This window comes from Cottoperca gobio, unplaced genomic scaffold, assembly GCF_900634415.1.
Source record: "Cottoperca gobio unplaced genomic scaffold, fCotGob3.1 fCotGob3_388arrow_ctg1, whole genome shotgun sequence".
In the NCBI taxonomy this organism is placed as follows: domain Eukaryota; kingdom Metazoa; phylum Chordata; class Actinopteri; order Perciformes; family Bovichtidae; genus Cottoperca; species Cottoperca gobio.
In genome coordinates, this window is record NW_021166980.1 from 35,001 (window position 1) to 57,500 (window position 22,500).

A 22,500-nucleotide genomic window follows, 5' to 3' on the forward strand; every position below is an offset into this window, starting at 1 on the left:
CTTTCATCTTTCTCTCATGTAACTTCTTCGCTCTCTTTGCATCCACGTTCCTTCCTTTCTGGTCCGTGCCTTTGCTTTTCTTTCCCTCACTAACTCGTCACGCATCTCACCTACTAATACAGACGTGCTGATGACAAAACTGCAGAGCAGAGGAAGCAGTTCATGTTTCATCTGCTGTCAGGTCTCCTGCAGCTGATCTGAGTCCAGCTGGTGACAAACGCCTGCCTGCTGTGAAGGACTCTGCTGAATCAGGAAGAAGGAGGCGGCGTGTTGGGACACTTGTGATGGACGCATCAATCTTCTAAATGAATCAAAGCTAATACAACATCTGCTGTTTGGCAGGCGCCTCCATCCACAGCGGCGCACAGGAAACAGGTCCGAGGTTCTGCAGAGCTCTGAAGCGGAAGCTGAACCTGAAACTGGCCGTGTGCAATACAAACCTGATGGAGTACAACCAGGAAGTATTTACACACTTACAGCGTTCACGTATTCTATTACATTTCTATAATCTATCTGTGTGCCTCTGTGTTGCATATTTTATTTAAACGTAACAATGTGACCTCTGGATGATATTATTATTATCATTATTATTAGTATTATCTATCTGTCAGGGAATACAGATGAGAAATCGTGTTTGATAACTCTGTTATTAAAAGATTCTTATCATTTAATCATATTAATGATTAGAAAGCAACATTATTAATAGTTTGTGCTCTCTGCACACACAGCAGCTGCAGCTCTGACCTCCAGCTGGAATCAGGTTAAATGTGTGTGTTGTGGTTTAAATTGGTATAAACTACGTGTGTGTATTTGTCCCAAAACATCCAGTCCAGGTTTGGTCAATTTGTCGGCTGCACGTATTGTATGTTACACGTCAGACTCTCACTAATGGAGTCTCTGCAGGTGCTGCGGATGTTTCTCTTGTTTTGTTCTGGCCTGATTCTGTCGCAGCATTTCTTGCCTCTAGTTAGAAAGTCAAAATGGTTTGAACAAATTAAATTCTTCTTTCTCATTGGACTTGTTCTGACTGAAGAGTAACATAGAAGCCACCTTCACGCTCCTTCACTGCTCTTATGTGTCGTGGCCGATACGAAGACAAATGTCTGAGTCAGGAGGAAACAAGGCGTCTGCGGTTCACCTGCGTTCGTCAGTGCGGGATCGTAAATCTCATCGTGAAAGTATTGGGGCAAGTGGGACGGGCTCGTGGTTAGTGGAAGCAATGTGCTCATAGAGGAAGATAAATCTAAATACAATCATCAGGAACATGTTGCTTGAACTTTGACACACTGCAAATACACTGGATGTTCAAGGGAAACAACCAGTCAGCAGACTGTGTGTGTAATCAGATAAAAGTTATCTCCTTATACGCCCAGAATATGTTTTACAAAACACCACAAGTTAATATAAACCAGGTCCACAATTCACCTCAAGCATTAACAAAACATTACCGCCAGGAACCCAACAGATTCAAATATCTTTCAATCTTTATGTTGGCAACAAAACTCCTAAAATATATATTCAGTTAATATATTTTACGTAATGGAGAAACTAAAATAAATACAAATAAGTCGATCCCGCCTTCCTTGAGAACTTAAACACATTTAAAATCAACAACAATTTCCACTTTTCCTCGTCTCGCACACCAGAATGTTTCAGGGTTTGTTGAGACATTTTGTAAAATAATTAACGTTCTTTAATAGTGAACAAAAACTGACCAAAGGTCTGATAAAAAGTTACATCCTGCTTAGCTTCGTTGTCAAACTGTCCAAACACTCAGGCAAGAAATACAAATAAATCCAAACAATGTAAAGTCTTGTTAAGCAGCTCCTCTTCTTCTACATATCAGCACCTTTGTCTCATCTCGGTGGAAGTGCAGACAGTTTTCAACGAGTTGATCTGATTCAACTTTGTAAGAACATGTTTGTGTAATATTTAAATATACACAGCTGCGTGTCATCTGCATAGAAACAGATAGAAAAGTTCTTGCAGTCCTTCTGCCGCCAACAGAAGATAAAGCATCGCAGGTTATCTCAGCTCTGCAGGGATTTATTCCATTTCTAGGGTTTCATTGGTGGTCGGTACAGTGTTCCCCGAGCCTTTCTTTATGCACGTCTCTGTATTGTAGACATGTTAGCTAAACTGGGTCGAAGACAAATATGTGTGCTCCGGGAGGAAAACTGGCTGAGTCAGGAAGGAAGCAAGATGTTTGCTTTCCACCTGGTTGCAGGATCATAAATCTCATTCTGAGAGTATTGGGGCAGGTGGGAGGTGTGGTGGTCTCATGATGAGTGGACACCATGTGCTCACAGACACAACACATTAACAGGGAACATACACACCAGCTCTGTGCATGAAACAAAGTCTACACGGAGACGGAAATCATTAGAGTTATCATTGTAAATGAGTTTAGTTTGCAGTAATATTTGCAAAACCACGTTTGCAGCTAAATCAGAAAACGATTCACATCCCTGCAGATATAATCATCTTATATGTTAAAGTTAACGTTAAATTATTTCATATGTTGGGACAAAATGAAACAAAGCAGACAATCCTTATATTTGAGAGGACGGTCGGTGGATCGATTATAGAAATGATGGTTAATTAATCCAACAATCGTTTCAGTAAAACACTTCTGAAACATCAGAATAAAACCGTTGTGTGTGTGCTTACAGTCGGGGAAGCAGTTGTCGGGGTCCATGGCTTCTTCAGCCATCTCTGAGTACTCATCCTCTTCCTCCCCAGGCTTCCTCAGGTCCACCGTGCTGCCCTCCGATTGGCTGATATCGTCTTTCTGCTGAATAAAACAGGAAACAATGATCAGATCCGTCACAGACTTCTCCGATGTAGATGCATGAAGCCCATTAATTCCAATTGTCAAGTAAATGAAGTGCAGGAAAATGTACAATATTGTTTTTAAGCAGCGGAGTAGAAGCACCTCAACAATGTCCCCGAGGATCAACATCAGACTGTAGATACACACAGTACCTGCTAGTAGTTCAGGTAGTATTAGTACGTAACAGTACTGTGTTAGTCGTAGCATTAGTATGTTGTTTAGCTGTTGTTTGAGTAACGTATGTTCTGTGTTGCAGGATGTTGCTGCAGTCGGAGCTGAATGAGTCACATGTTACATAAATGACAGGAATCCTGGCTGAGGACACAGAGAGGCATCACCTGGCCAGCAAATCTGCCGTCTGCTCACTTTAAATCAGAGATCTGGACAAAACTAGACGTTAGGAAACCCCCCCCCCCCCATCCCAGCTGACTTCAAAGGTCTCTGTTTGCTAAGCATCATGGGAGTTTAACTTTACAAAGAGACGAGGGAGATGGAGGGATATGAGACAGATTTTCTGCTGAGGGCTGAGGAGGGAAATTGGCAAGTTTTGTTGAATGTCTGGACAAAGACACAGCGGGGTGTGTGTGTGTACTGTACACGTGCCTGTGTGTGTGCGTGTGTGTGTGGACAGGTGAACTAACTACCTGAGTCAACAGCTAACTCATGAATACATTCAGAGTCTGGGAACACAGCGCGGCCGCTGTGACGAATGCCAGCCTTGGACACACACACAAATGCAAAGGTGAAGCCTAACGGACATCAATACACACCTAAACTCTGACACACACTTACATGTGAAAAGATATGCAAACACAGAGATTAGATAATGTAACACACACACACACACACACACGCACACACACACACGCACACACACACACACACACACACACACACACACACACACACACACACACACACACACACCACACACACACACACACACACACACTGTCCTGTCCGTCAGCTAAATGCTATGTAAACATCTACGGAGATTAGAGGAATGATCCTTTAAAGAACTTAGCGGCTCCAGACTGCAATCGGATCCCTTTGACGTGACTCAGCCTCTAAATTAAATAAAGTTGAGACTGTTTACGCTGCAGAAGTATACGGTGACATTAAAACTGCAGAGGAGGCAACTGTAACTGCTGGGACTGTTGAATACATGATGTTCTTCAGAATAAATCACATACATTAACTACCAGTGAACTACACTGATCAGCTGTCAGATTCAGGGGGCCATGAATGCATATTTTGTAAAGTTACATAAATCTTTTGATGCACCAATTGTGAGGTTGGAAAGCTGGTTTCAGAGTCTGTTAGACGATCAGGCGTTGTGTTTGGAGCATCCTGAGGCCTGAAGCAGAGATGTTGTGGTGTGTTTCCACGCTGGTAGTTAAGTCTCAGTATGGGAGAAGTTTGCATAAAGAATAGTTGTCTGATCCTTTCTCCTCAACGTGTACCTGAACTAGATTTTTCAAGAAATCAGTGAAGATTTGAGGCTTTCTATCTTTGATGAAGCGCTCAGGTCTCTGTGGAACAACATGCAGCTCACAGTTCTGCACGTTGTTCAGCATTTGTCCTGCGTACTTAATGTTCATGCAGGTTGCACCTCCGGCCCAGGCCTCCTGTGACCCTGCAGAGGACATGTAGGTGAAGTTAATCTATGAAATGTGCACGGAGCTCTTAACGGTCTGGTTTTGTTAACAAAGGGACAACACATGTTCCAGACCTACTATACAGAAGCATGAAGCAGAGCAGCAGCGTTAAAGTGAGAGGAACTCGCTGTGAAAACAGCCTCAACACATCTCTCATCTGCATTATGTCCTGCAGTCTACTGCAGAGTGATCTGAAGATGTCAGCCGTGTGTGTGTGTGTGTGTGTGTGTGTGTGTGTGTGTGTGTGTGTGTGTGTGTGTGTGTTGACGGGGAAGAGGACATTTCTTAGGAAGCTGAATTTCTGGAATTGTTTCTTTGAAAAGATTCTACACACAAACCTGAACGTTACTTATTCCTTCAGGTCATTTACACGCTGTAACTGAAATCTGGGTTATCATAGACTTAATCTAATAATCTATGGGGATCCAGGCAGTGCTCTCACAGCGGCCCGCTTTTAGCCTCAGACCCAGTGATTGAACACCAGCGCTGCAGGCCGACAGCGACTGTTTCTACTTATAACCTTTATTACCATTCTCTGCCCCAAACAGCTGCCTGCAGCCTGAGCTGAGGGAACCGGACATCACTGGACAGGTACAAGCATGTGTGTGTGTGTGTGTGTGGGGGGCAGGTGTGATCAACATGGTGATTTTGGCCGCAAGATTTTCACACCTCAGGTGAACCAATTACCATATTGCATCAACCTATCAGCTCCTGTCAGATCGCCAGCACACCTGCAGGTCAAACACTGGAGTTAGTCACGCTGGTTAAAACCATCCGACCCGTTTCTGTCAGCTCTGATACTGAAGCTCCCCTCGCTGTTCTAGTGAGCAACAAACACACACACACACACACACACACACACACTCTACGAGAGCAAACACAGCGGTGTCTATTTTTACTCTCTGAATCCTGAGGTTTGTGAATTGTACAAAAGGGTTTAAGGTTCCTAAAGGTCCAAGGGTCGTTTCTCAAACAGGCTTGTTCTTTGTCACTGAATCTAACTGACTCCTGAACTCGCCTGGAGTTTATTTACTGGACAAACTGTGTAAACACCTTCTGAGGAGGTTCATGCTCCACACAACGCTCTTCCAATAAAGGTTTGTAAGATGTTGAGGAGCAAAGCTTCATCAGAACACAGATAAAGGTTGTACAGTGCAGACTAAATGGCTTCGTTTCTGCATGAAACGAGGATCTGGAGATCAACTCAGGACTGTTGTTGCTCACTTTCTTTGTATTTACTTATTCCACAGTCACTACACGTCTTACAAAAGCATGAGTGATTTTTAACTACACGATACATGGTGCTGGACATCTTCTGGGACACATTTTATTGGGATAAAATAATGCACAATTCGATCAGGAAGGGTAATGTTGCCCTGGAGTTACTGTGGCGCTCAACAGGAGAAACTCTTATCATTGGGAGCAGACGAGAAGATACAAATGCATTTGTTCTTAGTTTTACTATATTCATTTCAAATGTGACTATCAGTCACTTAAATCTCGTCACCTACAGCAGGTACGCAACGTACATCCATACATCCATCATACATAATGTATCTATTCATCCATCCATCATCCATCATACATCCATCATTTATCTATTCATTCATCCATCATCCATCCATCATTTATCTATTCATCCATCCATCATCCATCATTCATCTATTCATCTATTCATCCATATATCCATCATACATCCATCATCCACCCACCAACCCATCTCTCAATCTATCCACCAATCCATCATCCATCCATCATCAATCTATCATCCATCCATCATGAATCCATCATCCATCCATCATCAATCCATCATCCATCCATCATCAATCTATCACCCATCCATCATCAATCCATCATCCATCCATCCATCATCAATCCATCATCCATCCATCATCCACCCATTCATAATTTATCTATTCATCCACCCACCCATCACCCTTCCTCCACCAGCCCTCAGTCCTACCAGGTTTCCGATGCTCAGCATGCCGTTGAACTCGTCGGTCATGGGGTAATGCTCCATGGCCATGAAGAGCGTGTTGAGGACGATGCAGACGGTGATGGTGAGGTCCAGGAAGGGATCCATCACCATGATGTTCACCAGCTGCTTCAGCCTCAGCCAGGAGGGCGAGCACTCCCACACCAGGTACCGGTGGGCAAACACGTACCAGCATGGGTGGCACTTCTTATGGGCCTCCTCCAGTTCTGCAACAAAACAAGAGAGAAGCAAGTAATTATAGAGAATTATTGAATCCATTAATAGATCCATCCATCCATCCATCGTCTACATCTTATCCAGGATCGGGTCACGGGGGCAGCAGCTCCAGTAAGGAACCCCAATCTTCCCTTCTCCGGGCCACATCCTCCAGCTCTGACTGGGGGATCCTGAGGCGTTCCCAGGCCAGTGAGGAGATATAATCTCTCCACCGAGTCCTGGGTCTTCCCCGGGGTCTCCTCCCAGCTGGACGTGCCTGGAACACCTCCCTAGGGAGGCGCCCAGGTGGCATCCTTACTAGATGCCCGAACCACCTCAACTGGCTCCTTTCAACGTAAAGGGACGCCCGATGCCCTATCTCTAAGGGAGACGCCAGCCACCCGTCTGAGAAAACCCATTTTGGCCGCTTGTACCCGTGATCTTGTTCTTTCGGTCATAACCCAGCCTTCATGACCATAGGTGAGGGTAGGAACGAAGATCGACCGGTATATTGAGAGCTTTGCCTTCTGGCTCAGCTCTCTTTTCGTCACAACGGTGCGGTAAAGTGACTGTAGTACCGCCCCTGCTGCTCCGATTCTCCGGCCAATCTCTCACTCCATCGTCCCCTCACTCGCGAACAAGACCCCGAGGTACTTGAACTCTTTCACTTGGGGTAATGGCTCATTCCCTACCCGGAGTAGGCAATCCACCGGTTTCCTGCTGAGAGCCATGGCCTCAGATTTTGAGGTGCTGATCCTCATCCCAACCGCTGCACACTCGGCTGCGAACCGATCCAGTGACTGTTGAAGGTCACAGACCGATGATGCCATAAGGACCACATCATCTGCAAAGAGCAGCGATGAGATCCTCAGGTCACCAAACTGCAACCCCTCTCCTCCACGACTACGCCTCGATATCCTGTCCATGAAAGTCACGAACAGGAGTGGAGATAAAGCGCAGCCCTGGCGGAGGCCAACATTCACTGGAAACGAGTCCGACTTACTGCCGAGTATCCGGACACAACTCTCGCTTCGGGCGTACAGGGATTGGATGGCCCTCAAAAGTGACCCCTCACCCCATACTCCCGCAGCAGCACCTCCCACAGTATCACCCGGGGGACCCGGTCATACGCCTTCTCCAGATCCACAAAACACATGTAGACCGGATGGGCATACTCCCAGGCCCCCTCCAGGATCTTTGCAAGAGTAAAGAGTTGGTCCGTCGTTCCACGACCAGGACGGAATCCGCATTGTTCCTCTTCAATCAGAGGTTCGACTACCGGCCGAACCCTCCTTTCCAGTACCTTGGAGTAGACTTTACCAGGGAGGCTGAAAAGTGTGATACCCCTGTAGTTGGCACACACTCTCTGGTTCCCCTTTTTAAATAGGGGAACCACCACCCCGGTCTGCCAACCCCTAGGCGCACTGTCCCAGAATTCCACGCAATGTTGACGAGGCGTGTCAACCAAGACAGCCCCTCAACACCCAAAGCCTTCAGAAAGTGAATTATGAATATTAAGAAGAAAATTGATAAATTGGACGACAGAGAAAAAGTGAATCAATCTGATAAGTGAAAGTTCCCTCGATGCCTCCTCATCATGGAGGTTATCCTGCAGTCTAATAAAGTGGAACATACATTAAATAGAACTATTGTTATCCTCTGTGTGGCTGGTATTTTAAAACCAAGCATTAAACACTAATTATTTTAAAAACTATTTCCATTAACAAGGTGCTGAGACGAGTTCAAGTCGTAACGTTTGTACAACATTTGACACTTTTAAAGAAATTTGCAATCTTATAATCCATCCAGTACTTTTATATATGATGTTATATTCATATTTAAATCATCCATCCATTATCCATCATTTATCTATTCATCCATCCGTCATCCATCATCTATCTATTCATCCATCATCCATCCATAATGTATCTATTCATCATCCATCATACATCCATAATTTATCTATTCATCATCCATCATACATCCATAATTTATCTATTCATCATCCATCATACATCCATCATTTATCTATTCATCCACCCATACATCCATCATCCACCCACCAACCCATCTATCAATCTATCCACAATCCATCCATCATCAATCCATCATCCATCCATCATTTATCCATACATCATATGGGTGTATCATCCATTGGATGAATAGATAAATGATGGATGGATGATGGATAAATCAGCTGTTTGGTGTTGTGATGTTGTTATTGTCTTATTTCTATAATTGGTTTATTGATAATACTGTAATATATAATAATAATAATAAAGTGTTCACACACTCAGTTTGAACATCGTCTTCTGGCATCAGGAGAGTTGTGAGGCGAGCGCCAAGACTTTTATTAATTTACTTATTAAATACTCGAGTCCAAGTCATGTGACCCAAATCCACACTTCTGCGAGAACATTAAATATTAAAGTAGCTTTTTAAAGCAAATGTTATCAACTTTATGATAAAACACGGCGGAAAGAAAGCAGAATAACCCTTAAAAACAAGGTGAGGGATGAAGAAGTTAAGTGGATTTACTGTCCTGTAGCCAAGAACACTCTTTATATTAAATAAAACTGTCAAACATACAGAATGTAAGAGAGAAAATAAAGAGAATAATGAAGGATGAGAGGAAGGAAGGAGATCATGAAGGATGTACAGATGGAGGGAGGAGGACGGCTTCTTGTAGTTCAGAGATGATCTGTTCTCAGAGCAGCCAGAGGGGAGAGACAGTGACTCAACACACACACACACACACACACACACACACACACAGAATTGGACAGATATGAACCGGAAATATCTAATACATGAATATCATCAAACACACACACACAGACACACACATACACACACAATCTAGTGGTTAATGAGCGTAACCATCATAACACACACTCTCTCTCTCTATTTTCCGACTCTCTCGCACAAACAAAGCCAGTGTCCCCCTGGGGTTGGCTTGGCCAGCAATACACACACACACACACACACACACACACACACACACACACACACACATACACACACACACACACTTGGATACAAACTCAGACAAGGCTACACAATTCCACACGCATGCAGACAGACAGGAAATACACACACATTCACACAAAAGTGTTAACGAACTCAGTCGCGATGCAAAATTCAAACCAAAACATGGTCACACACACATGGTCACACACACAAAGAGTCAGACCAGGTTTCAGTTCTGTATTAAAGGGTAACTTCGGTATTTTTCAGATTGAACCTTATTTCCCATGTTTGTGCTTTATGGGGACATTGGTCCCGTGATGGTCAGTAAAACATGTGTGTGTGTGTGTGTGTGTGTGTGTGTGTTAATCGAGCAGACTAATACACACATACCTGGTAAAAGCTCACCAATGGGCTGTTAGTGCTGCTCTGAAGCCTTACATTTACATTAAAAGTAAGCAGAGTTAGAAGAAGCTCCTGTTGCTGTGCACTCATGACTGTACCAACAACTATTACTCAATTACTTTGATACTGAAGATGATGATGTGCACGTCGCTCTGAGTTACACGAATGTTTCCTGTGTGTGTGTTCGGAGTCAGTAGTGACCTCACTTGTTGGACGGTTAAGTCATTCACATTGACGTTCCAGAACATGCAGATCTAAAGAGTTATAAGCGTGGAACAAAGCAGAGCATCAGATGAATCGTCACCATGAAGGTAGAGTGAAGGAACACGTCGCTGACGCTCCAAACTCCCAAAGAACATATTCAATAATTGTTCTTGTCGACATTTTGGTGAACTATTAGTTTTTATGAAAGTTTGTTGGATCAGTTTAGAATCCAGCCGTCGACACTGTGGGCTCGCCCTTCACAGCCGCTCGCCAATAAAACACGTGTTTAACACAAGGTTGATATTAAACGGACGTTTGGCCTCGACGAGAGCACATGACATCGCTTTATGGATCATAATCCTCATTTCAGAACATTAATGACCCTTTCACTGTTGAGCATTATGGAGATGATGTTGATCATAGATTCATATCTGAAGTGTCGCTGCACAGGTGTGTATTTCCGTTATGCCGCTCACCTTCCATGGCGTCAGTGAGGTAGCTGGCAGCGCTGAGCGCCCTCCCCCGCTGCTGGGACCCCTGTGTGGACGAAGGACGAGGGAGCAGCATCGTGCTGAGCTCCGTGGTGGACGTGGGGACCTGAGACACAGGAAGTCATTTCATAACTTCTTAAACACAATATTTATATAAACACACACACACACACACACACACACACACACACACACACACACACACACACACACACACACACACACGCGCTGTACAACACTAAACAATCACGGTTCATTCATCAGCACTGTTACACACACACATACACACACACACACACACACACACACACACTCACACACACACACTCACACTCACACAAGGAAATCACGGCACTATGTGTGACCTGACATTATGTGTGTGTGTGTGTGTGTGTGTGTGTGTGGGTTGACTTACTCGACTCTTAAAATCTGATTAATTTGTCGCCTCTCCAACTAAAAGCTTAAATTAAACGACATAATTAATCACTAACATCTCTACATTTTAAACTAACAATTTTCCGATTTAGATTTTTCCGACAGCAATTGAATGCAGCACAAAGGCCCGAGACGTTTACTTTTGTTAACGTTGCATCTTTCATGAAACTGTAACCCTGCAGACAGACGGACAACATGACCTCCTTGGTGGAGGAAATAAAACTGCATGTTTAGAAGTAATAAATGTCTAAAGAGATGAAGCTCCATGAACCTGATTTTCTCAGGTGTGATTACATAACACTCCCTGTAAATGTTCCTCCAATGAGACGTGACGCACGGGCCTGAAGGTCGCCGCCCACGACAACACCTACATCCTGTCTGCGTGTCAGGCAGGGAAGCACTGGGGCAGCGCGCACACACACACACACACACACACACACACTCACACACACACCCCAGCCGTGCTCTAATTTAGCTTGGGTTAGCTACTGTGGGTTGCCGTGGTAACATTCACTTGTCTCTCCATCAGTGTGAGCAGCAGGACGACAGCTCCGTGCTCTTCATGCAGGAAGCAGAAAGACTTCAAGTGGAAGCATGAAGTATAAAGTGAACACACACACGAGCTGCAGACAAGAAGACGGAACTCCTCAAACCTGATCAACACACACACAGTTCATTGTGTGTGTGTGTGTGTGTGTGTGTGTGTGTGTGTGTGTGTGTGTGTGTGTGTGCATTCTGTTTTTACCCTTAGAAATAATCTAATTAAGTCTAAAAAGCATTAAGAATTATATTTTTGAATTTCAAATGTATTAAATAAAAATACATTTATTTCCAGCAAATTAAATTAAATTAAATTAAATTAAAAACTGCCAATAATGTTTAATTAATGTTTTGTTGAAGTTGTTTATTTGATTTAATTATAACACTATAATTTAATTTAACGTTGCAGCAGGAAAATGTAACACACACATTAATGTAACAGGAACATGTAATACACACATTAATGTAACAGGAACATGTAACACACACATTAATGTAGCAGGAACATGTAACACACACATTAATGTAACAGGAACATGTAACACACACATTAATGTAACAGGAACATGTAACACACACATTAATGTAACAGGAACATGTAACACACACATTAATGTAACAGGAACATGTAACACACACATTAATGTAACAGGAACATGTAACACACACATTAATGTAACAGGAACATGTAACACACACATTAATGTAACAGGAACATGTAACACACACATTAATGTAACAGGAACATGTAACACACACATTAATGTACAGGGAACATGTAACACACACATTAATGTAACGTGGGAACATGTAACACACACATTAATGTAACAGGGAACATGTAACACACACATTAATGTAACAGGAACATGTAACACACACATTAATGTAACAGGAACATGTAACACACACATTAATGTAACAGGAACATGTAACACACACATTAATGTAGCAGGAACATGTAACACACACATTAATGTCACAGGAACATGTAACACACACATTAATGTAACGGGAACATGTAACACACACATTAATGCAACAGGAACATGTAACACACACATTAATGTCACAGGAACATGTAACACACACATTAATGCAGCAGGAACATGTAACACACACATTAATGTAACAGGAACATGTAACACACACATTAATGTAACGGGAACATGTAACACACACATTAATGTAACAGGAACATGTAACACACACATTAATGTAACAGGAACATGTAACACACACATTAATGTAACAGGAACATGTAACACACACATTAATGTAACAGGAACATGTAACACACACATTAATGTAACAGGAACATGTAACACACACATTAATGTAACAGGAACATGTAACACACACATTAATGTAACAGGAACATGTAACACACACATTAATGTAACACACACATTAATGCAACAGGAACATGTAACACACACATTAATGTAGCGGGAACATGTAACACACACATTAATGCAGCATGAACATGTAACACACACATTAATGTAACAGGAACATGTAACACACACATTAATGCAGCATGAACATGTAACACACACATTAATGTAACAGGAACATGTAACACACACATTAATGTAACAGGAACATGTAACACACACATTAATGCAACAGGAACATGTAACACACACATTAATGTAACAGGAACATGTAACACACACATTAATGTAACAGGAACATGTAACACACACATTAATGTAACAGGAACATGTAACACACACATTAATGCAGCGGGAACATGTAACACACACATTAATGTAGCGGGAACATGTAACACACACATTAATGTAACGGGAACATGTAACACACACATTAATGTAACAGGAACATGTAACACACACATTAATGTAACAGGAACATGTAACACACACATTAATGTAACAGGAACATGTAACACACACATTAATGTCACAGGAACATGTAACACACACATTAATGTAACGGGAACATGTAACACACACATTAATGTAACAGGAACATGTAACACACACATTAATGTAACAGGAACATGTAACACACACATTAATGTAACAGGAACATGTAACACACACATTAATGCAGCAGGAACATGTAACACACACATTAATGTAACAGGAACATGTAACACACACATTAATGTAACAGGAACATGTAACACACACATTAATGTAACAGGAACATGTAACACACACATTAATGTAACACACACATTAATGCAACAGGAACATGTAACACACACATTAATGTAGCGGGAACATGTAACACACACATTAATGCAGCATGAACATGTAACACACACATTAATGTAACAGGAACATGTAACACACACATTAATGCAGCATGAACATGTAACACACACATTAATGTAACAGGAACATGTAACACACACATTAATGTAACGGGAACATGTAACACACATTAATGTAGCGGGAACATGTTACACACACATTAATGTAACAGGAACATGTAACACACACATTAATGTAACAGGAACATGTAACACACACATTAATGTAGCGGGAACATGTTACACACACATTAATGCAGCAGGAACATGTTACACACACATTAATGTAACAGGAACATGTAACACACATTAATGTAACAGGAACATGTAACACACACATTAATGTAACAGGAACATGTAACACACACATTAATGCAACGGGAACATGTAACACACATTAATGTAACAGGAACATGTAACACACACATTAATGCAACGGGAACATGTAACACACACATTAATGTAACAGGAACATGTAACACACACATTAATGCAACGGGAACATGTAACACACACATTAATGTAACAGGAACATGTAACACACACATTAATGTAACAGGAACATGTAACACACACATTAATGCAGCAGGAACATGTAACACACATTAATGTAACAGGAACATGTAACACACACATTAATGTAACAGGAACATGTAACACACACATTAATGTAACAGGAACATGTAACACACACATTAATGCAGCAGGAACATGTAACACACACATTAATGCAGCAGGAACATGTAACACACACATTAATGTAACAGGAACATGTAACACACACATTAATGTAACAGGAACATGTAACACACACATTAATGCAGCAGGAACTTCAGAGATAGTGCGACAGGGTTTTGAATGCAGGACTTCTACTTGTAATGGAGTATTGTTCCTTTAGTAATACGAGCAGCCCTCATGTGCAGTTGAAATATAAAATCCTTCTTCTTCTTGTTATATAAGAGAGAAGGCACCGGGCAGGTGGAGGTGACTAACACCTGCAGGCATGGAGCTACTGTGTTCGTCCTCGTAATACTCTGACCTGCTGCCTGATGGGAAAGACTGTAAATAAGGATTGAAATAAATGTAATCCCTGATGACACGGAGCCGTCAGGCTGAAGATAAAACTTAAATTCTCTGAACGCTGCTGTGTTACAAGACTGGGACAAATGAAAATAAAAATGGACATTTAAAAAAGATCAGAGATGTGGAAAACAGGGAATAATACTGAAGTATATTATCAAATGTACTTTCAGTACCAAGAGTGAAAGTACTCTCTCACACGCACACGCACACGCACACGCACACGCACACACACACACACACACACACACACACACTGAGTCATGCAGTGTGAGTGTGATCTGATTATCATCTCTGCTGCTTGTTTCTGAAATGACATAACACAGGGTGTGTGTGTCTGTGTTTGAGTGTGTGTGTGTGTGTGTGTGTGTGTGTGTGTGTGTGTGTGTGTGTGTGTGTGTGTGTGTGCGTGTGTCTCCAGGCACACAGCTGATTTCCTGGATGTTACCAGACTTTCATAATGCTGAGAACATATTAAACTAAGTGAACAGAGAGTCTCAAGTGTTTATCAGCAACTTTTATCCCATTTCATTTGACTTTCACTATACATCTTAACAACATATTCATTTGTATTATTATTCATTTTGGGAATGAAGAACATAAAGTAAGTGTTATGTTCTTCAGTAACCTTCCTCTGAGATATATATTAATATTAAATATATTTATATATATTAATATATTTGAATACATATTAATATATATTAATATATATTAATATATTTGAATACATATTAATATATATTAATATATATTAATATATGTTAATTATCTTCATTATTGCAGAATATGTTGTAACTACCACAGTAACTAAAGAAATACTATCAGGACAATTGACTTCTCCTATTGTTACTCCACTCTTTCTACATTTAAGTTGAAACCTGGAAGTATTTGATTGGAAATAGACGTTAAAATGCAAAAACTCTTCTTCATCAGAAGATGTGAAGAACGGTGCGTTCAGGGACGTGTTCGTCGTGATTGACAGCGCTAAGCAATGCGTCTGAATGCTTTTGGGAAATCTGATACCAGTCGCAGCATTGGTGTATGTGTGTGTGTGTGTGTGTGTGTGTGTGTGTGTAAAGGAAGGACACCTCAGTAACGTGACTGTGCTGGTATGTGTGGCTTTAGGCCCTGATGCCATAGCAGTGACACAGTGTGCTCGGAAATGTGTGTGTGTGTGTGTGTGTGTGTGTGTGTGTGTGTGTGTGTGTCTTTAGTCCATGATATCAGAGTGGAGTTATGCAAAACGCTGATTCATAATTCACATGTCTGAGTGTTGAATGGCTGCAGTCACCACCATTGTTTCCACTGCGACACACACACACACACACACACACACACACACACACACACACACACACACACTACTCACACTCTCCTCCTTGACCTTCTCCATGGTGCAGGCAGGCAGCTGCCCCTGCAGTGGTGGTGGGGAAACCCCGTTCTGGTCCATGGCAACAAACAGCTTCCCGTTGACGTTCAGAGTTGGATAAAACACCTGGAAACACACAAAGAGAGGAATCTGATGTGTGTAGGTTCTTCAGGAACATCTCTGACGTCAGGGACAAACACAAAGTCGCAGTAACAGTAGTCCTACTTCATCACACAGTCTCACCACCAGAACATAGAAGTATGATATATACTATATAAATAAGTATTAAACTCTCATTCCTCACCTGGGAGCTCCTGCTGGCGTTGCTGTAGGTGCTCGGCCGTCGTTTAGGCCACGGGTGGGGCAGGATGCCACTGAAGGTGCCGCCGCTGTAGGTCCGACCCCTGACGCCCTCCACCACGTCACCCGGGGCGCTGTACTCGTCGTCAGCCATCTCCCCCTCCGACCCCCGGCTCCTCAGACGGAAGTTGAAGATGGAGGAGACCTGACTGCTTCGCCGAGTCCTCGTGGAGAAGGAGCGAGCGAGGAGCGGGTGGAGGGGCTGGAGGAGACGGAAGACTTTTAACTCTGACTGCGTTACAACAAGATGAAAAGGACACACCTGCAGATTCTTCATCTCTCACCTTTGCCCCGTCCATCGTGTCCACCTGCAGCAGCTTTTCCTCCGACAGGTTCGCCTCCACGTCGGCCGCGCCCACCAGCGCCTGACTCCGCCTCCGCTCCTCCATGCCGTCCAATGGCAGGCCGAACGGGGACAGGTCTGGTGACATCATGGAGTCCGAATCGAGAAGCTTCTGTGCTGCAGCCTGGAGGAAGAAGTACGGCAGTGCATTTAAACTTATGCATAAATAAGAAGGAAGAACAGCAGAAGGTTAGTGCTTCATGCTCACACTGAACATTTATATCCCGTGTTAGAGCATCACGTCCTCAGTTTACCTGCTGTTCCTTCTTCAGCCTCTCCATGGCCACCTGAAACTCCCGCTCTTTCTGGCAGGCCTCGGAGATGGTCGCCTGGTTCTGTTCCTCGTACGCCATCGCCACCACGGCCAGGATGAGGTTGACCAGGTAGAAGGAGCCCAGGAAGATCACCACCACGAAGAACACCATGTAGGTCTTACCGGCCGAGCGCAGCGTCTGCAACAACACAACACGACAGGATGAAACTTCCCTGTAAACAGGTTTTGTTTGCTTTGGTCTGAAAACTGTGTGAACAGTTTCCTCTCAGCTGCCAAACTACAGACGACAGAAGAGACGCAGGTTGGACTGACTTCAGGGAGGAGCTGCTCACAGAGAAGAGCTGAAAGAGTTCTGCAGGTTTAAACTCATATTTACAGGTAAAACTCACAGAACTGAACCCCGATCAAAGTTTAGACTCTAAATAAAAACATTTCTTTGAGTCAAGAAGTTCAACATCGTCTGTGCATCAAACTACTTTAAAAGTGGAGGTTTGAACAAACGGCAGACGAGGAAACAATCCCCACATCTAAACGTCTGTTCTGGAGTTTCTCCACAAACTTTGAGGGATTGCCAAGGACTGCCTTCTTTCATCTACGTAACATTGCAAACATAAGACACATCCTGTCTCAAAATGATGCAGAAAAACTAGTCCATGTATTTGTTACTTCAAGGCTGGATTACTGCAACTCATTGTTATCAGGTTGTCCCAAAAAGTCTCTTAAGACTCTTCAGTTGATCCAAAATGCAGCGGCACGTGTATTGACTAGAACAAGGAAACGGGATCATATTACTCCTGTATTAGCTGCTCTGCACTGGCTCCCGGTAAAATACAGAATAGAATTCAAAATCCTTCTCCTGACTTACAAATCAATTAATGGTCAGGCTCCAGCATATCTTAAAGATCTCATAGTACCTTATAAACCAACTAGAGCATTACGCTCCCAGACTGCAGGGTTACTTGTGGTTCCTAGAGTCTCTAAGAGTACAATGGGAGCCAGAGCCTTCAGCTATCAAGCTCCTCTCCAGTGGAACCAGCTTCCAGTTTGTGTTCGGGAGGCAGACACACTCTCCACATTTAAGAGTAGGCTAAAGACTTTCCTTTTTGATAAAGCTTATAGTTAGGGCTGGCTCAGGTTTGCCCTGGATCAGCCCCTAGTTATGCTGCTATAGGCTTAGACTGCCGGGGGACACCTCCCTGCTCTCTTCCTTCTCTTCCTCTCTCCTCCCCTCCCTCTCTTCTTCTCCCTCTCTATCTGTATGTATTTATGTAAATGTATGTTACTAACTCATCATCCCCGGAGTGTCTGTCTCTCATGTGGCAGGTTGCCACTGATAAAGTTTACGTCAGGATCATGAATCGTGGCTGCGCCTGCTGACCTGGTCCTGCTGGACACCGGGAAGCCTTTTTGACATTTTCCTTGGATTCATCCAAACTTTCTCTTTTTTTTTTTTTCAACACAACATAATTTCTGTCAAATGTTTCATTGTGCGATGTGAGGGTCTAAGGACAGAGTGTGTCGTAACCTGTACAGTCTGTAAAGCACACTGAGACAAATGTATAATTTGTGATATTGGGCTATATATATAAATTTGATTTGATTTGGTCCCTGTCGGCTCAAAGCTGAAGTTTAAAAAACATTCTTCATCTCGTGAAACGATCGAAATCTCCAAACATCTTCTGCTTCCAAGGTCAAGAATAACCTTTATGTATTCAAAAAACATGGACGAGAGATGCGGGCGCAGCTACGAAAGGGCTTAATTTATAGAATAATGATGATAACGGGTTAATTAGAGCATGAATAATAAAGTGATGTAAATACACATGAATGTTACCTGGTGGTACAGGTTCTCCCAGTAGTCCTGCGTCATCAGGCGGAACAGAGACAGGAAGGCCCAACCGAAGCTGTCGAAGCTGGTGTAGCCGTAGTTCGGGTTCCTCCCCGCCTTCAGACAGTCAAACCCATCAGGGCACTTCCTGCAACACACACACACGCACACACGCACACACGCACACACACACACACACACACACACACACACACACACACACACACACATTTAAGTATTTACATTTTATACTAAACACTTTTTACTACATTGCAGAACTGCACTAATAATCTACAGAAGTGTCTAATATATCTGAAATTGGCTCCACATTGACAAATTATAAGCATAATATAATAATAACATAATAATATAATAATGCAATATAATAATAAAATAATAAAATAATATAATAATATAATAATATAATAATATATAATAATATAATAATATAATAATATAATAATATAATAATATAATAAAACACTTTTACTTTTAAAGCTTTAAGTTAATTTATTTAAGAACATTCTTCAGTTTCTTGTTATTAAGTATTTCTCAGTTTGTTTTTCTTCTCTTTTATAAATGATGTTTTCTTTTCTTGTCGTTATTGTTTGTCTGTCTGGTTTGTGTGCAAATTAACTGCAGCACATTTTGCTGATCTGCACTTTTACATTTTGAATTCAGAACTTTTAATTGGAGGATTTTTAGTCCGTGTTTTTCTATTTTTACTAAATGATCCGAGTGTTAGCTGTGAGGTTGTATAAGTACAACCTCGCTCCTCTTGAATCTGGGGTTTGTGTGCATTTTAAATCCTGAATCTAAATCACTTCAGTGTTACTGACACCAAAGGTCAGAGGAACGCTAAACTCTAACGTTTATTCTTTATTCAGCTTTTTATATTAAAGTGTGCCGAAGACTCACATTTGCATTTTTTTATTTCACAACAGAAACACATTTTGTGGAGCAGTTCTGATTCTGTATGATGAACTTTGTGTTTTATGTTAAAAGTTAATGCAGTGAAACAAAAGAGCTGCAGCTTCATCAGCATCAGGTAAACAACATCTCAAATCTACAACAAATCACAAATAGTTTCTGGTTTCTGAAACAAATACCAGATTATGATGAAACGACTTTAAGTGTTTGTATCTTATTCACACTTACTGTAAAAAGGACATTGCATTGTTGATATCTTCTGTATGTTTGTTATTTGTCTTTTATTTCTGCTTAAATGAATAAAATGATAGAAATGTTGACAGATCAGAAAACATAATAATTAGAGGAGAGTGTTTGGTCAGAGATGAATGTTAGACAATGGATTCATAAAGCACTGTGCTAATAGCAGCTAATTGTATAATTATTCCTATAAATAGAGACATAATCGATCTCCACTGCTTGTTGTTTAATTATGTAAAACATAATAACCTGCACTTTCATTCATGCATCTCACCGTCATCTGGGCTTTATTTCACCATGAATATATATTTTCCACTTTTACTTTACTCACAACGTATGCAAACCTTTATTTTATGCTATATATGTTTTGTATATTAATATAACTTTGTCTAAAGAGCAGCTTAGGTACAAACACGTCCTTTAAGTTCCTCCTTATCTTACAGCCGATAACAAAAGCTATCTTAATACAATGCAACACAGAAGCAGCAGCGAATATTAATCTGCCATCACAAAGCTCAGGTTGACCTTTGGAGCGTTTAAGTGGAGCAGTCAATTTCATGCCATTTAAATCTCCAACTAACTAACGAACAGAATTTCATTATGAAACTAGAACCAGTGAAAAGAAACATGTTCCTGCATCGTGTCGCTGCAAAAGCAATCAAGCTGCAAAATGACACAGGATGCAAATATGACAGCAATATGCAACGTGTTGTTTATTAGCACAGAGGAGCGCGCGGCTGTACTCTACAGTAACACAGAGGAGCGAGCGGCCGTATCCTACAGTAAAGACAGAGGAGCGAGCAAATGTACTCTACAGTAACACAGAGGAGCGAGCGGCCGTATCCTACAGTAACACAGAGTGGCGAGCGGCTGTACTCTACAGTAACACAGAGGAGCGAGCGGCTGTACTCTACAGTAAAGACAGAGGAGCGAGCGAATGTATCCTACAGTAAAGACAGAGGAGCGCGCGGCTGTACTCTACAGTAAAGACAGAGGAGCGCGCGGCTGTACTCTACAGTAACACAGAGGAGCGAGCGGCTGTACTCTACAGTAACACAGAGGAGCGAGCGGCCGTATCCTACAGTAACACAGAGGAGCGAGCGGCTGTACTCTACAGTAACACAGAGGAACGAGCGGCCGTATCCTACAGTAACACAGAGGAACGAGCGGCTGTACTCTACAGTAACACAGAGGAGCGAGCGGCTGTACTCTACAGTAACACAGAGGAGCGAGCGGCCGTATCCTACAGTAACACAGAGGAGCGAGCGGCTGTACTCTACAGTAACACAGAGGAACGAGCGGCCGTATCCTACAGTAACACAGAGGAACGAGCGGCTGTACTCTACAGTAACACAGAGGAGCGAGCGGCTGTACTCTACAGTAACACAGAGGAGCGAGCGGCTGTACTCTACAGTAACACAGAGGAACGAGCGGCCGTATCCTACAGTAACACAGAGGAACGAGCGGCTGTACTCTACAGTAACACAGAGGAGCGAGCGGCTGTACTCTACAGTAACACAGAGGAGCGAGCGGCTGTACTCTACAGTAACACAGAGGAGCGAGCGGCTGTACTCTACAGTAAAGACAGAGGAGCGAGCGGCTGTATCCTACAGTAACACAGAGGAACGAGCGGCTGTACTCTACAGTAACACAGAGGAACGAGCGGCCGTATCCTACAGTAACACAGAGGAACGAGCGGCTGTACTCTACAGTAAAGACAGAGGAGCGAGCGGCTGTACTCTACAGTAAAGACAGAGGAGCGAGCGGCTGTACTCTACAGTAACACAGAGGAGCGAGCGGCTGTACTCTACAGTAAACACAGAGGAGCGAGCGGCTGTACTCTACAGTAACACAGAGGAACGAGCGGCCGTATCCTACAGTAACACAGAGGAACGAGCGGCCGTACTCTACAGTAACACAGAGGAGCGAGCGGCTGTACTCTACAGTAACACAGAGGAACGAGCGGCCGTATCCTACAGTAACACAGAGGAACGAGCGGCTGTACTCTACAGTAAAGACAGAGGAGCGAGCGGCTGTACTCTACAGTAAAGACAGAGGAGCGAGCGGC

The 22,500-nt window shown here is 42.6% G+C and overlaps 1 protein-coding gene across 1 annotated transcript in view; it reads right to left on the reverse strand.

Annotated features, from left to right (window-relative positions):
• Positions 1–22,500, reverse strand: part of LOC115005895 (sodium channel protein type 5 subunit alpha-like) — a gene marked incomplete at its 5' end in the record, with an annotated part of 84,600 nt that overhangs the window by 34,992 nt on the left and 27,108 nt on the right. The window contains 9 exon segments of the mRNA XM_029427863.1: positions 2,671–2,794; positions 4,297–4,469; positions 6,421–6,693; positions 10,735–10,855; positions 16,458–16,583; positions 16,762–17,019; positions 17,102–17,284; positions 17,415–17,612; positions 19,269–19,410. Of these exon segments, the coding sequence (XP_029283723.1) occupies positions 2,671–2,794; positions 4,297–4,469; positions 6,421–6,693; positions 10,735–10,855; positions 16,458–16,583; positions 16,762–17,019; positions 17,102–17,284; positions 17,415–17,612; positions 19,269–19,410 (1,598 nt within the window).